The sequence below is a fragment of the Cololabis saira genome, chromosome 8 (assembly GCF_033807715.1).
Source record: "Cololabis saira isolate AMF1-May2022 chromosome 8, fColSai1.1, whole genome shotgun sequence".
Classification (NCBI taxonomy): Eukaryota; Metazoa; Chordata; class Actinopteri; order Beloniformes; family Belonidae; genus Cololabis; species Cololabis saira.
In genome coordinates, this window is record NC_084594.1 from 43251229 (window position 1) to 43264514 (window position 13286).

Here is a 13286-nt window from a genome sequence, read left to right on the forward strand (position 1 = left end):
TTGGCAGGTAAAGTAAAGAACACACTAAATATCCAGCTCACAAGATCATTTTAATCCCATCTGAATGCACACCAGTAATTCGGTGTGTGGACGGAATCTTTCAAAACGAAACAAAAAAAAAAAGAAGAAATCCTCGTCGCCTTTTCTGCCTCTTTCCCGGAGTAATATTGCGGTCCATAGTGTGATGATATATTAGGACTTCAGCCTTTATGCAGACGATCAGATATTTTTAGCTGATAAAACATACAGAAATTAATCACTAGCTTTGCAGAGAGACTTTTGAAACAAGTCCAGATCAGCAGCAGAATGATGAGTCAGAAATCTTTGTATCTTTAAATCACGCTCAAAGCTTCTCTGACAGGGCAACACCTTTCAAGGTTCAACAACACTTCATTTTACGATTTTTTCACTTGTTAAAATGTGAAATGTCTTCACTCAAATCTGACTCGAGTGTCTGATCAGATGCTTTTAACTCAATATTCAAATTTCATGGTTAAATAAAGGTAACTGTTCAATAAAATTCAAAACACCGACGTCACTTCCGGGTTAAATGTCTGTAAATGACGGTGAAACAGACTCGGCTTGTCCAGCGAGAGCGGGCTGAACTAAATGCAGATGTTGGGGTGTCGTGTTACAATCACTGCAGGTCCAGTGAGAAGAGTACATTAGATATACTAGAAACGGCATATTAGAGTTAAATCAACAGCGTTTAAAACAAGATTAGGGTGTTTATTCTAAATGCTCATAATACAAATACAGCAGTTTTTTTTTTTTCACTCAGCATCATTTTTGCTAGGAAAAATATTACCATCACTAGGAAATATATATTACACATTTGCACATTTTATCTACTTATAAAAAAAACAAAAACAAAACAGTTTTAAACAGAGAATTAATTGGAAATCTATAGTTTACATCCTTGGCACTGTAAATTTACATACAGAGATTGTGAGCTCTGAGAAACAGTAGCAGACAACGTTCACTACCGATCCTTGCTGCAACGGAGATCCGTTGTCACGGGGTCGTGCTGAATAGTTTGGTGCAACATCAGAGCCAGCAGGCCGGCTCTGTTGGTCATGGCCGTCCTCACGTTCCGCTCCTGCTCAAACAGTTCGTCCAACTTGTACCACTGTGTCCGGAGGAAATGAGAGGTTAGTTTGGCTGAAAGAGATATTTGAGTGTTATTTAGCATCAGAGTGGAAGGCCCTGCTTCAAAAGATGTGGGGGTTTAAATGGGACCATCAATAGGAAGTCATTCCTACAGTTTAATGAGCTGGCTGACACTTTGACATCACCATGCTTCAAATAGACAAAGCAGTGAAGGACACATTCATTTGGACTTACCACCCGGACTCGCTCCAGGTCCACCTCGGCTCTCCTGAGCTTTTCCCAGTTGTAATGTTTGTTGCACTTCCTTTTGGAGACTCTACAATACTCTTTGGTCAGCTCAAACACATTCTTCACTAGAGGGCATCCACACACTTCATCCACTGGAACCTGAACAGAAAAAAAGAACAAGAAAACCAATAAAAATCTATTTGTTAAGGATTAGAATTGTAGGAATTTCATCCAAATCTGGCAGTTGGGACATGGCATGTTGCTTCTCTGGTAGAAAAGGAGCTTGAACTTAATATGAATTAGGACTGGGGATAGATTAAAACGTCAAGAATCGATTTGATTCCGATTCTTAAGATTCAGAATCGATTATCAAGATTTGATTCGATTCCGATATTGATTTGGGTTAGTGTTATTAAAACTGTTTTTTGAGCTGTTGCATGAATTATATGACTGTAGTTCTGCAACATATTACTACTAGTATTATATTGAGATTCAACAGCAAGTATTGGCAGCTAATGATGGATTTAAGGATCAATCAGCTCCCAGAATGCTGATAGAACTGCTTTCAGAAACATCGTGTGGGTCAGAATTACCAAACAGTTCCAGGGCAAACAGAGACGAATGAAATCGCTTTTATTTTTTCCCACATTCCATTTGAATTTTTTTCCATTTTCGGTCTATTTCGGTTTTTTTTTTTTTCGAGAATCTGGTTTTTAGTATTTTATGCAAATGTAACTCAAAGACAGTATATAAAGTAATGAAATATAGACAATTTATGTAATTATAACTGAAAACTTTAATGTTTTCATACCTTTAAACATATTTAAAGGCAAAAACATGGCACCAGTTATTCTAGTGTCCAACAAAACATTCCTTTTTTGGGGATAAACAAAAAAAATACCAAAAGTTGTAATGTAATGACGAAAAACATTTTTTTTTTAAATTGATCTTTAAACATATGTAGTGTAATGATAATGATGGAAAAAAAATAAAAAAATCGATCTTTAGACATAAGACTTAATATGAGAATTGGAAAAATCGATTTTTTTTTTCAACACCAGGCCTAATATGAATACGGGGCACCTTGTTCCACTCTGGAGGAGCCCACGGTGAGGAAGGGGTTGGGGTTTCCCCAGTAGGGAGAAGCTTCACTGCACTGTCGGGTCGGGGGAACGGCTTCTAACTGTTGTTTTTGCATATTCACCAAACAGCAGTTTGGAAAAACCAGACATCTTGGAGTCCCTAGTGTGTGTGTGTGTGTGTGTGTGTGTGTGTGTGTGTGTGTGTGTGTGTGTGTGTGTGTGTGTCAGAAACTGCTCCTAGAAGAGACTGTTGTTCTGCTGAGGGACTTCTACCCCCACACGGGTCACACATCGGTCTGGGCCCTCCACCTACATCACTGCCCCGTGACCTGAACCTGGCTAAATTCACGGATGGATGGTTTCGTTAATGGTTCACCAGCTCTACCTGCCTTGGGATCTCTGGAATGCTCTGGACACAAAACCTGAAGCCTCTTGCAGTACGTCTTGCTCTGGGGGTTGTACACGTCACAGAAGAGTCGGGTTGCCCTGCAGGAACAAGAAACCATTAGGAAACCATGTTATCTGCATAAAAAAGGTCTTTTCTACATTGATGAGTAATGTCTTGTCTCACCCCTCTATTCTTGTGGGGTACATGGAACCAAAGGAGGTCTGACTCTCATACTGTTGAGATAATGAATCAAGACTTATTGTTTGAAGTACACTTTGGGCTTTTGCTGGTCTCCATTAGACATTAGCTGAGGGACCAGAATCACAGGAAATAGTCACCTTTGCATAGCATCTCTCCATATGCCTCAGCGCCACTTTTGGATTGATGGGATGACTGCAAGAGACACAGAAAATCTGCAGGTCTGTGTCCTCACTATCATTTTCATTCACCTGCAATTTTAAAAAGATATTGTTATTCTTTTGCAGGTTTCAGATGGCTCTGAAAGCATCCACGTGCAGTTTGAAATGAACCAGGACCTCCTCATCCTGCTGAACTGCCTGCTCCTTGGCTTTAGCAATGATGCCCTCCAGCTCGTGGAAGCGTCGCTCCATCTCCGTGAGGTGCAGCCGGGCGTTCTGCTGGTCCCTGCGGATCCGCTCCAGCTGCTTTTTACCGTGCTCCTCGGCGATGCAGGGACTCTGCTGCCACTGCTGGATCCGCTGGGGGAGGATCTCGTAGATCCGGCTAAGGATCCACAGGGGGAACATCAGGGCATTTGTACCAAACAGAGTAATTAAGGAATGTTTATGCAAATGTATTAGGGCTGTCAAAGTTAACGCACGATTAACGCGCAGGATTAAAAAAAAAAAAAAAAACACGCATTATATAATTTCTCGTGGTTGGCGGCACCCGTAGCTTGAAGAAAAGTATGGTGAACTACTGCGTGAACTTTTTTTGAAAAGCGAGGAGAGATAGAGAATAAAAAGGGACTTTTGAACAGCAAGTTCACTTTCAAAAAGATGCCAGATGGTTCGCTGGACTAGACTAAAGTTATTTGCATGTTCTGTCGATTTGAAATGAATTACCATGGAAGTACGTTGAGTCTCAAATACACTTGCAGCCAAACACACGACCCATGCAGAGAGCGCACCCCCCCCCCCCCCCCCCCCTCGTCAAAAGCAGACAACGCTGGATATTATACATTTAACTGACCAATGCACTTCTTGTACAATGTTTCTGATGTATATGGTTCATTGTTTTACATTGAGCTGATTTAAAAAAAAACAAGGAATCTTAAGTTGGTCTTTACAAGTGTAAAGTTGGGGATTACATTGTGTTTGTATTTATGAAGGAATGTTACATTCAGGTCAAAAGCTTTTTTGGTGGAAAGTTGAATAAACATTGGCATAAAGCAGCATATTTGCCCTTTCTCATGTTGTTAACAGTATTAAAAACATTAAAAAAAAATACCTTAAGGTAACTTAGAACAGCAAAAAATGTGTGAATAAATGTGCAATTAATCGCGAGTTAACTATGGACCAGAGTTATTACCGTTCACGAAAACGAACGAAATAACGAAAACTAAAATTGAAAAAACAATTTTGTTAACTGAACTAAATAAAAACGAAAGTTAAAAGACAAAAACGATAACTAACTGAAACTATATTGCTTGTTTAGAAAACTAACTAAAACGAACTGAAATTATAGATATCATTTCCTCCGTTTTCCTCCCTGTCAGTATAAGCCTCTTGGTATGATCAATTTATTATGCTCTGGACGTTTATCTCCAACTGGCAGCTACGGCACCTTAACGCCTCACGGCCCTGAGCGTCAAAACTAAAACTAAAACTATTAAAAACTAAACTAAAACTAAGCATTTTTGAAAATATAAAAACTAATAAAAACTAGCAAACCCACACTAAAAACAAATTAAAACAGAAGGAGAAAAAGTCAAAACGAAATAAAACTAAACTAAAATGAAAAATTCAAAACAATTATAACCCTGCTATGGACAACATGCGATTAATCCCGATTTTAAAAATTAATCGTTTGACAGCCCTAAAATGTATACTTCATTCCTTTTTAAAAAACACATGCATAGTGTGACCAAGTCCTCAAATAACATTTGTACAGATTAACTGCTCCAACCGCATCATCCTAGTCCTTTGTTGGACTCTGAGAATACAGCTTGAGCCTGTTTTCTGCAAAGTTATTGAGCATCCCAACCACCCACACAAATATTTGAATGATGCTCTTTCACGGCTTCCTGAGCACCATGCACTGACCTAAACACCCACACATTTAGAAACGGATAACAGCCAACACATTCACGCATGCCAGGCGCCCAGCGTGAGCAGCTTACGCGTAAATGACACTGATTACATAACTTATATCACATTACCTCGGGTATGAGGCCCCAAAGACTATTAAATACATCCCTTTAAAACTGGCAGGTTGAGACATGTTTTGCAGATGTTGGTGATACCTCTGTTGAACCCGTTCACCGGGAAGAACTTTCCCTGAACAAAGTTCATTTTTCACTTCTCATCTGAGTCATCGCAGATTTTTCCTTAATTCCTCATAATAAAGAACATAATAATCCAGGAAGGTCTTACTTGGCTGCTAACTTCATGCCACAGTCTTCAGAACAGTATTTGGAGCCGGGTCTTGATGCATCCACACAGTTTGGTCCCAAACACTGACGGAAGCCTCCAGTGTCCCGAACATCCCCCCTCTCGCTGTGCCTGTTCCTGTCTTTGTGCTTCTGCTTCTGCTTGTGGCGACGAGACTCTTTCTAACAAATAAACAAATAAAAACCACACTTAATGTACAGGGCGTTTGCTGCATCACTAGTATTTACCGTGTGAAAACGGACAGGCAATTGAAATTATGGCAGTTCCTATGAAAGTGTCACTCTTACTTTCTTGTCAAACTTCTTTTCTCGTCTCTTGACGTGCTTAACCTTGATCGCTTTCTTACGCATGACAGGACTGAAAGCCGGCTCTTCGTCATCGTCAGTAGCCCACGACTGCGTAAGAAGAGAGCATTTAATCACTCATCAAGCGTGACTTCCTGATCAAATGTTCAATGCAGCAGATTCAATATCATACGAGTTTACCATGTGGTCGTTGATTCCTGCTGCTCTGTATTGTTGGTAGAGTTCTGCCTCACTGTCGTAGTCGTCCGAGTAGCGCCTCCGTCTGTTCTCCCTCCTTTCACTCAAAGACATTTCCTCTTCCTTTACACGCAGCATTTTCTGTTCAAAAGCAAATTGAACCAGTTTGCACATTTTCAGGAACTTTCATTTAGAGACTAAACAAATACACCAGAGTTTTCACTAATTTCACTTTTACATTGTCCTCTTGGAAGATGCTACAGTATGAACTTGGTAAAACATGGCCAGGAATGTTCTGGTTTAAAACTAAACGTAAGGACTCACCCTGGCTCGGACCTCACACTGCCTGAACCTGCACTTCTGCCTGATTTTGTTTGGGCCTCCAAATTTCTTCATGTCCTTGCAGAAGTCACACTGAGCACAGTCCTCCGTCCTCCGGCAGGGCTCACACTCCCCACACATCCGGACGGAACGCTTCACCTGGAGGGATCAACAAAAGAAAAGATTAAGCAATATTTCACCGATAGACAAGCATATGTATTTGAAACAAATTATGGATATTTACACAGTTTAATTCACAGTTATTTTCATGTTGTTAACTCTTCATAACTTACTTTAGAGCCACGCCGCCTTTCACTTTTATAGTCGGGAGTACTTGGAGTGCTGTATTGTCTTTCATCAGGATCAAATTCCCTCTCCCGGCTCTTCTTTGATCTATATTTTATTTCCAAAGATGGATTTTCTTCTGGTGACCGGAAAAAAAACCAAAGCAAACAAGCCTTGTTAAAACATTTGACAAGAAACAAGCACCGTATTAAAAGAAAAGTTCCTTCTCACCTCTGCACATCATGCAGTACCACTCCTGGATTGCCTTGGCTATTTTCTCAGTGATGTTAATGCAGTGTCCGTGGAACCACTCATTGCAGTTGTCACAGCCACTGCCAATTCAGGGAATAAAGTCAATTCAAATGTGTGAGGACTCGTGAAAGTAAACTCTTCACTGAACAAGAGCACTGGTTGGAAACTTACATCATGAAGCAGTTGATGTCTGGTTTACGGCAAATGCAGTAAAGTGGTGCATTCTCCCCCTCCATAGTGCTGGTCTCAGGTCCACGTGAGCGCTGACTTTTAGACATGTCCTGAAATGGTTTTAAACATCAAAGAGTCAACAGGTTGCTGTGCTACACAGCGACACTGACTCAGTTCTTCAATCTGCCATGGCAAAAACTTACAAGCTCTTATCAAAGCTCACAGTTGTCGACAACTTTTAAAGATCACAGAACAGGGAGGATGTTCTGAGCCAACATAAAACTGGACTTTTAATGAGCTGAAACACCTTTGTAAAACCTCAGACCAAAGAAAGATGGAGATATCTGAGCTGCAAAAATCCCAGATGTTGGACAGCATCGTCACTGCATCACTGAGCCGTGGCTGGAAGAAGTCTTATGGTTTGACCTGCTTTGATTGATTATGTTCACTGATTATTGTCTATACGTTGACGTCAGAACAGGTATCTCTACAGTTTCAGCTGCTATTTTCATTTTTATGTCAAAGGTGAATTTAATCACCCTGCATGAATGAATTTTCATTTTTATGTCAAAGGTGAATTTAATCACCCTGCATGAATGAATGAATGAATTTTATTTTTGTGTTATGTCCAAAGACCCATCCCTTAAAGGATTATAAGACACCAGAAACAGAAAATCATCAATACATAATATCACACGCATTTAATTGGGAGCTGCACAATCTACACCGGAAAAACAAAATAAATAAATCAAAAACCAGAATGGATATTTTTACATATATGTTACTTTTCTTCGCCTATCCCACGCTTTCTCCAAATAGTCAGCAAGTGCAAATACTTTATGATCAAAAATCCATTTGAGTCTCTCAGCATCGCTTACCCACATCAAATCCAAATTCTTACACCTATCAAATAATTTTGCAAGTAAAAGTGAAGGGCCAGAAGTGCCATGCGGATGGCAACAAGGCATTTTCATCATCATGTATTAAGTGGATATAAAAATATATTAATTTATGAATTCAGGTTGAGAATGAGTTCATCAATTCATGACTAACTAGTCTAATTTCTGAAATATTTCTTCTTTCAATAGTTAAATTAGCTTTAAAAATGAATTGATTATTAAATCATATAATTACAAAGATATAGTTTATTAATAGAGAAATAAATAACTGAATTTGAAAATGCATTTAGGATCACGGTTCAATTAGAGGGATTTACGAAGATAATTAAACCTTTCCAAGTTGCATTTGATAAATTTTTTGAATTTATTAGCTTCTGCTTTTCTCTTTTGATTGCCACGGCCATTTGTAATCCATTAATCGATGTATTAAAATTGAATTGAACTAAATTAACCAGGAAACATGATCAGCTCGTAGATAAACTGATCCGGTAGCAAATTGTGTCATTTGTTATTCAGAATAGCAATTTTGTTTCTTCTATGTCTAAACTTAGGTGGCGTTGTGGTTGCAATGAGCTAAACTGAGCAAAGATGAAACTTTGAGGAGTTAAAATCACTTTTAGCTCCAAAGTAAACATGAATTCTGCAACACGACGAACAAACGTCTCCCAACAATGATTTAACTAACGGTTATTCAGCTACAACTCCCGGAACATGAACTATCATCTTAATACTGACCATGTTGCAGAATCGTAACAGTCTTCTGGTTCTCGATAAAGAAGATAAAAGCAAAAAGGAAATAATAATTTGTCCAAACGCAGCCCAGCAGCTAGCGAGCTAGCATCGCCTCGGTCAGGTCGTTCGTGATTGGTCCAGGTTGTTCTTCGTGGGTTAGGATTCACCTGCACCAGGAAGTAGCGCCCCCTAGCGGCCTGACCGGTGCATGTCAACCACAATGGGTTTTAACGGAATAAAAAAACACGCACGCTGTTAACAAAAGATCATCTTTGACTTTGAACAAATGTTGAGGCGTCATATTAGTAAAACCAGTACTCGAGTTGTAAAAAAAAAATCAGGGGGGATGGTGGATTTTATCATATAGGGACAGATAATTTGTGCTGATTACAAATAATATAATATATTACAAATAATAGCACTGACCAAAACACCTGCAGAAATACTGCAGGAATGACATAGCAGCAGTTAAATGCAGCCTTCTGTAACCTTTAAATATCCACTGGGCCTACATCAAATACATCAAAACACAACAATAAAAAACAGATTCCTGAACTTATCAATGTGACTCTGTCCTTCACAGGATAAGTAAAATGGATCCCTGCAAAAACTCAAAATCTTAACAAGAATATTTGTCTTATTGCTAGTTAAAATGTCTCATTTTAGTAAAAGAAATCTCATTACACTTAAAACAAGACTCATCACTGGAAAAAACAACAATTTTCACCTGTTTCAAGTAGATTTTCACTTGAAATAAGTAGAAAAATCAAGATTTTTTGTAATAAGAAGATACATCTTGTCCCACTGGCAGATTTTCCTACTAATTTCAAGTGAAAATTTACTTGAAACAGGTGAAAATTGTGACATTTTTCTGGTGTTATTTTTCTGGTGATGACTCTAAATGTTGAAATAGCAGTAAAACCACATTCATTGATGAAATGACATAAGGGATGGAAAGGGGGGATGGCAGTTTTACTGGGGGGATGATTTGGACCATTTTTATTTCAGGACGGATGCCATCATCCCCCCTCATCCCCCCTCAACTCCAGTACTGAGTATTTCAGAGTATGACTTGAGACTGAATAGAAAAAAAGAACAAACTGAATTACTCAAGAAACACTGATGGAAAAATGGGAGGGATATTTGAAATCCTGATGAATATAAGGTCCTGTGTTACAACCTGCAGCAAGAGAAGTAGAAGAGAAACTCTCCTCCAGCTCCCCAGCCACAATATGACGTCATGTGACGTGACTCTCCCCTCTAATGCCAGTAAGCAAGCGTTTAAACAGGCTCACATTTTCATGATTTGCCATTTTTGTGTGCAAAAACTAATTTGTATATCCTATAAAAGTGAAAAGGTAGAAAAAATTTTCTCTCAAGATTTTTATGTATAAGAGAAAGTGAAAAATGTGTCCATTTTCATTTCACAGATGAGAATCAAAACTGGGCTTTAAATACAAAAAATGTTTAAGTTAGCTTTTGGGAAAGAATTGTACACGTGGTTCAAAGTACAAAACTGTTTGGCTGTTTTGACTGTTTCACATCTTATACGAAACATTTTTAGTGAGATTTTTTTTATTTGTACCATCTCTTTGAAGAGCATGATCTTTCTCAACCAAACCAGGGATTAGAGGCAGCTGCTGGAAATGATGGAGGTCTGTAGATATGTGAACAAAACATTGTGAATGGCTCCTCTCTGCCATTTCAGTGGATCAATACCCCCCCAAAACACACACATCCTTGGATATAATCTTGCACCTCCTTTTTTTTCCAAACCTATAAATTAGAAATACTCTGCTACCCAGGGGTGTGTTAGAAAAGGAGGATGCCAGAGCAGCTGTTGAGGCTGTGCATGTGCATGAGGTCCAGGAGAATAGAATAGAATAGAATAGAATAGAATAGAATAGAATAGAATAGAATAGAAAGCCTTTATTATCATTATACTGGTACAATGAGATTAGGCAGCAGTTCCGTAAAAGTGCACACATGTAAAGACTATGTAAACAAGGACTGTAAACAACAAAATGAAAAACAGGAAACATAAATATATACACTATAAAAAAGAGTGAATGGGAGAATAAAAATGTACATGAATGAGTGGAAGAATATTGCACTTGAAAGGATGGAAGAATATTGCACATAGATAAGTAAGGAATATTGGAACATTATGGATAGAAAATAGAAAATAGAAAATATTGCACAGTATGAGGTAGTTTACTGGTTTAGAAAGTTCACAGCTTTGGGGAAGAAGCTGTCCCTGAGTCTTTTTGTTCGGGTTCGTAAGGACCTGAAGCGCCTACCAGAGGGCAACAGGTCGAAGAGATGGAAACCAGGGTGGGTGTTGTCCTTTAAAATGTTCCTGGCCCTGTTGAGGCAGCGGGAGCTGTAGATGTCAGACAGGGAGGGCAGAGGGCAACCATGATCTTCCGTGCTGTGTTTGCCTCTGCAGCCTCTTCCTGTCTGCCTCCGTGCAGCTGGAGTGTCACACTGTCACGGCATGTGTCAGCAGGCTCTTGATGGTGGAACGGTAGAAGGTCACCAGCGTGTGTTCAGGTGCTCCTTCCTGAGCACCCTCAGGAAGTGCAGCCGCGGCTGAGCCTTCTTGACCAGTGCAGTGGTGTTGACAGACCAGGATAGGTCTGCAGTGATGTGGACTCCCAGGAACTTGAAGGACTGCACTTGCTCCACACAATCACCGTTGATGTGCAGGGGGGCGGGGGCGGCTCTGTTCCGCCTGAGATGTGCTCAGGGCTCTGCCCTGCAGGAGGATAGTGGTGTTTGTGCACACGGGCGTGAGCCGGAGGGACGGGTGGGTGAGACGGAGGCGCAGTGGGAGGCTGGAACTCGCGTCCTGGACAGATCCGTCCACCTCTGACTGAATACAGCGTCTGGGATCACAGACTTCCTAAAAGATGACATAAAAGGTAAGTAGACTAAATGTTAGATCAGAATAAAGGAGGATGAACGGCCAGTTTAGGGGTCTCCTTGCGGAGATGGACCTGACTTATCTGAGATGTGAACTAAGAATCATAATGTATGAAACAGTTGTGGTTGCTCATCATGAAAGTAGGAAGGCAGGAGGTTCCCCCTTATGATCCAGGTCCTGGTCCAGGTTTCTTCCCTCCTAAAGGGGAGTTTTTCTTGCCACTGTTTGGATTAAGGTTTTTCTCCCACTAGGAGTTTTTACCTGCCATTGTTTGTTATGTTATATGTAATAATTTCTCGGGGATTTATGTTCTGGTCTCTGGAAAGATCCTAGAGACAACTTCTGTTGTAATAGCCATTATATAAATACAATTGAAATGAAAATTGAAATGGAAAGTGATGTACGTTTGGCCGTTAATACTTTTTGAAGTTTATATTCACTCTAGCTTCATTTCAGTTTGATTTATTTAGGCATGACAGGTTATTATAGTTGTGGATGATAAGATGGACGTAAATTATGTGTACACACACACACACACACACACACACACACACACACACACACACACACACACACACACACACACACACACACACACTCTTACAGCTATCACGTATCCGTGTGCTGACTTATAGCTACATTTTAAATGTTTTTCCACAATGGTGATTAATAATTGATTAAGCTCTCAGCATTTTCCCAGATGTCCACTCATCACAAACAACCACAAATCCCACATCCACTGCTGAGCTCTGCTCTGCGGTCGCTGCAGCCTCTTCATGTTTAAATCATAATGATCTGCTGTTAAATGTGTGAAATGACTCTTATGTTGCATCCGGTGGGTGCAGCGTCGGTAGAGACCATGATGGATGACGGACAGACGTCTACAAGTATGAATGGAAAGAGGCGAGGCAGAAGAGCGTCAGAGCCGCCCCCCAGAGTCAGCTTCACCACAGCTCACACAGGTACGAGAACAGAGAACAGCACAGGTGTCTTCAGTATTCACATTCATTACTCAGGTAGAAGTATAGATACTAGAGTTTAAAAATACTCCTGTAGAAGTTGAAGTATCAACTCAAGTTTTTTACTCAAGTAAAAGTATAAAAGTACTGGTTTCAAAACTACTTAAAGTATAAAAGTAAAAGTAATGTAAGGGAGAAAAAAGCCATTAAGGACAAAAGCCATTGAAAATGAATGTATCTTAGTATAATGCAAATATATTAAAGAACCATATATGTGTACTATTGAGCACTAACATGTGTTTCAGAGAGCAGGAGATATGATGACTAGTTGCCTATAAGTATTGTAATGGTGCAAAAAGTCAAACTTCAGAGGCATGTTATCATTTATCCTAACCTTTATTGGAATGTACATCCAAGTTTAGTTGCAGGAATCTGAGGGAACGGATGTAAGAACAAAACTGGACAAGAACATCTGAAACAACCACAACCAAATTCACTCTATCCGGATGGCACAATTTAACTGGATAGTTTTTTTTAAAGGCTGAAATGAAATAGAGTAACGAGGCTGTTTTTTTTTTTTTTAACTTCTTTTTATTTCTTTTAACAAGTTTAGACATATAGTGCAGTCATACAGCCAAAAATACAGCAAGGGTGTCAGCATGAAGTAGTCCGTGGGTTTCTGCATCTGTTCATTGTCCGTGTGTCACATAATCCCTATGAGGATGAGAGTCCATAGGCAGAGGGGGTATGAGTGCACATGTACCACAGTGCACAATTAAGAGAGAAAAACCACAAATAAAAAAAAAAAAAAATTAATA

The 13286-nt window shown here is 39.6% G+C and overlaps 1 protein-coding gene across 1 annotated transcript; it reads right to left on the reverse strand.

Annotated features, from left to right (window-relative positions):
* Positions 1-8715, reverse strand: cxxc1b (CXXC finger protein 1b). Its single transcript, XM_061728747.1, has 14 exons — positions 8587-8715; positions 6953-7062; positions 6761-6861; positions 6538-6668; positions 6248-6403; positions 5927-6064; positions 5729-5836; positions 5424-5602; positions 3345-3552; positions 3147-3257; positions 2992-3041; positions 2810-2906; positions 1345-1497; positions 1-1129 (listed from the first exon to the last, which is right to left on the reverse strand). The coding sequence occupies exons 1-14, from the start codon at positions 8587-8589 to the stop codon at positions 983-985; spliced, it is 1692 nt and encodes a 563-aa protein (XP_061584731.1). The 5' UTR covers positions 8590-8715; the 3' UTR covers positions 1-982.
* Positions 8716-13286: the final 4571 nt, after the last annotated feature.

Coding starts and splice junctions, on each gene's coding strand:
- cxxc1b (XM_061728747.1), bottom strand. Junction 6,669..6,760: donor GTACTGCATGATGTGCAGAG/GTGAGAAGGAAC, acceptor TCCGGTCACCAG/AAGAAAATCCATCTTTGGAA. Junction 3,042..3,146: donor TGGAGAGATGCTATGCAAAG/GTGACTATTTCC, acceptor TTATCTCAACAG/TATGAGAGTCAGACCTCCTT.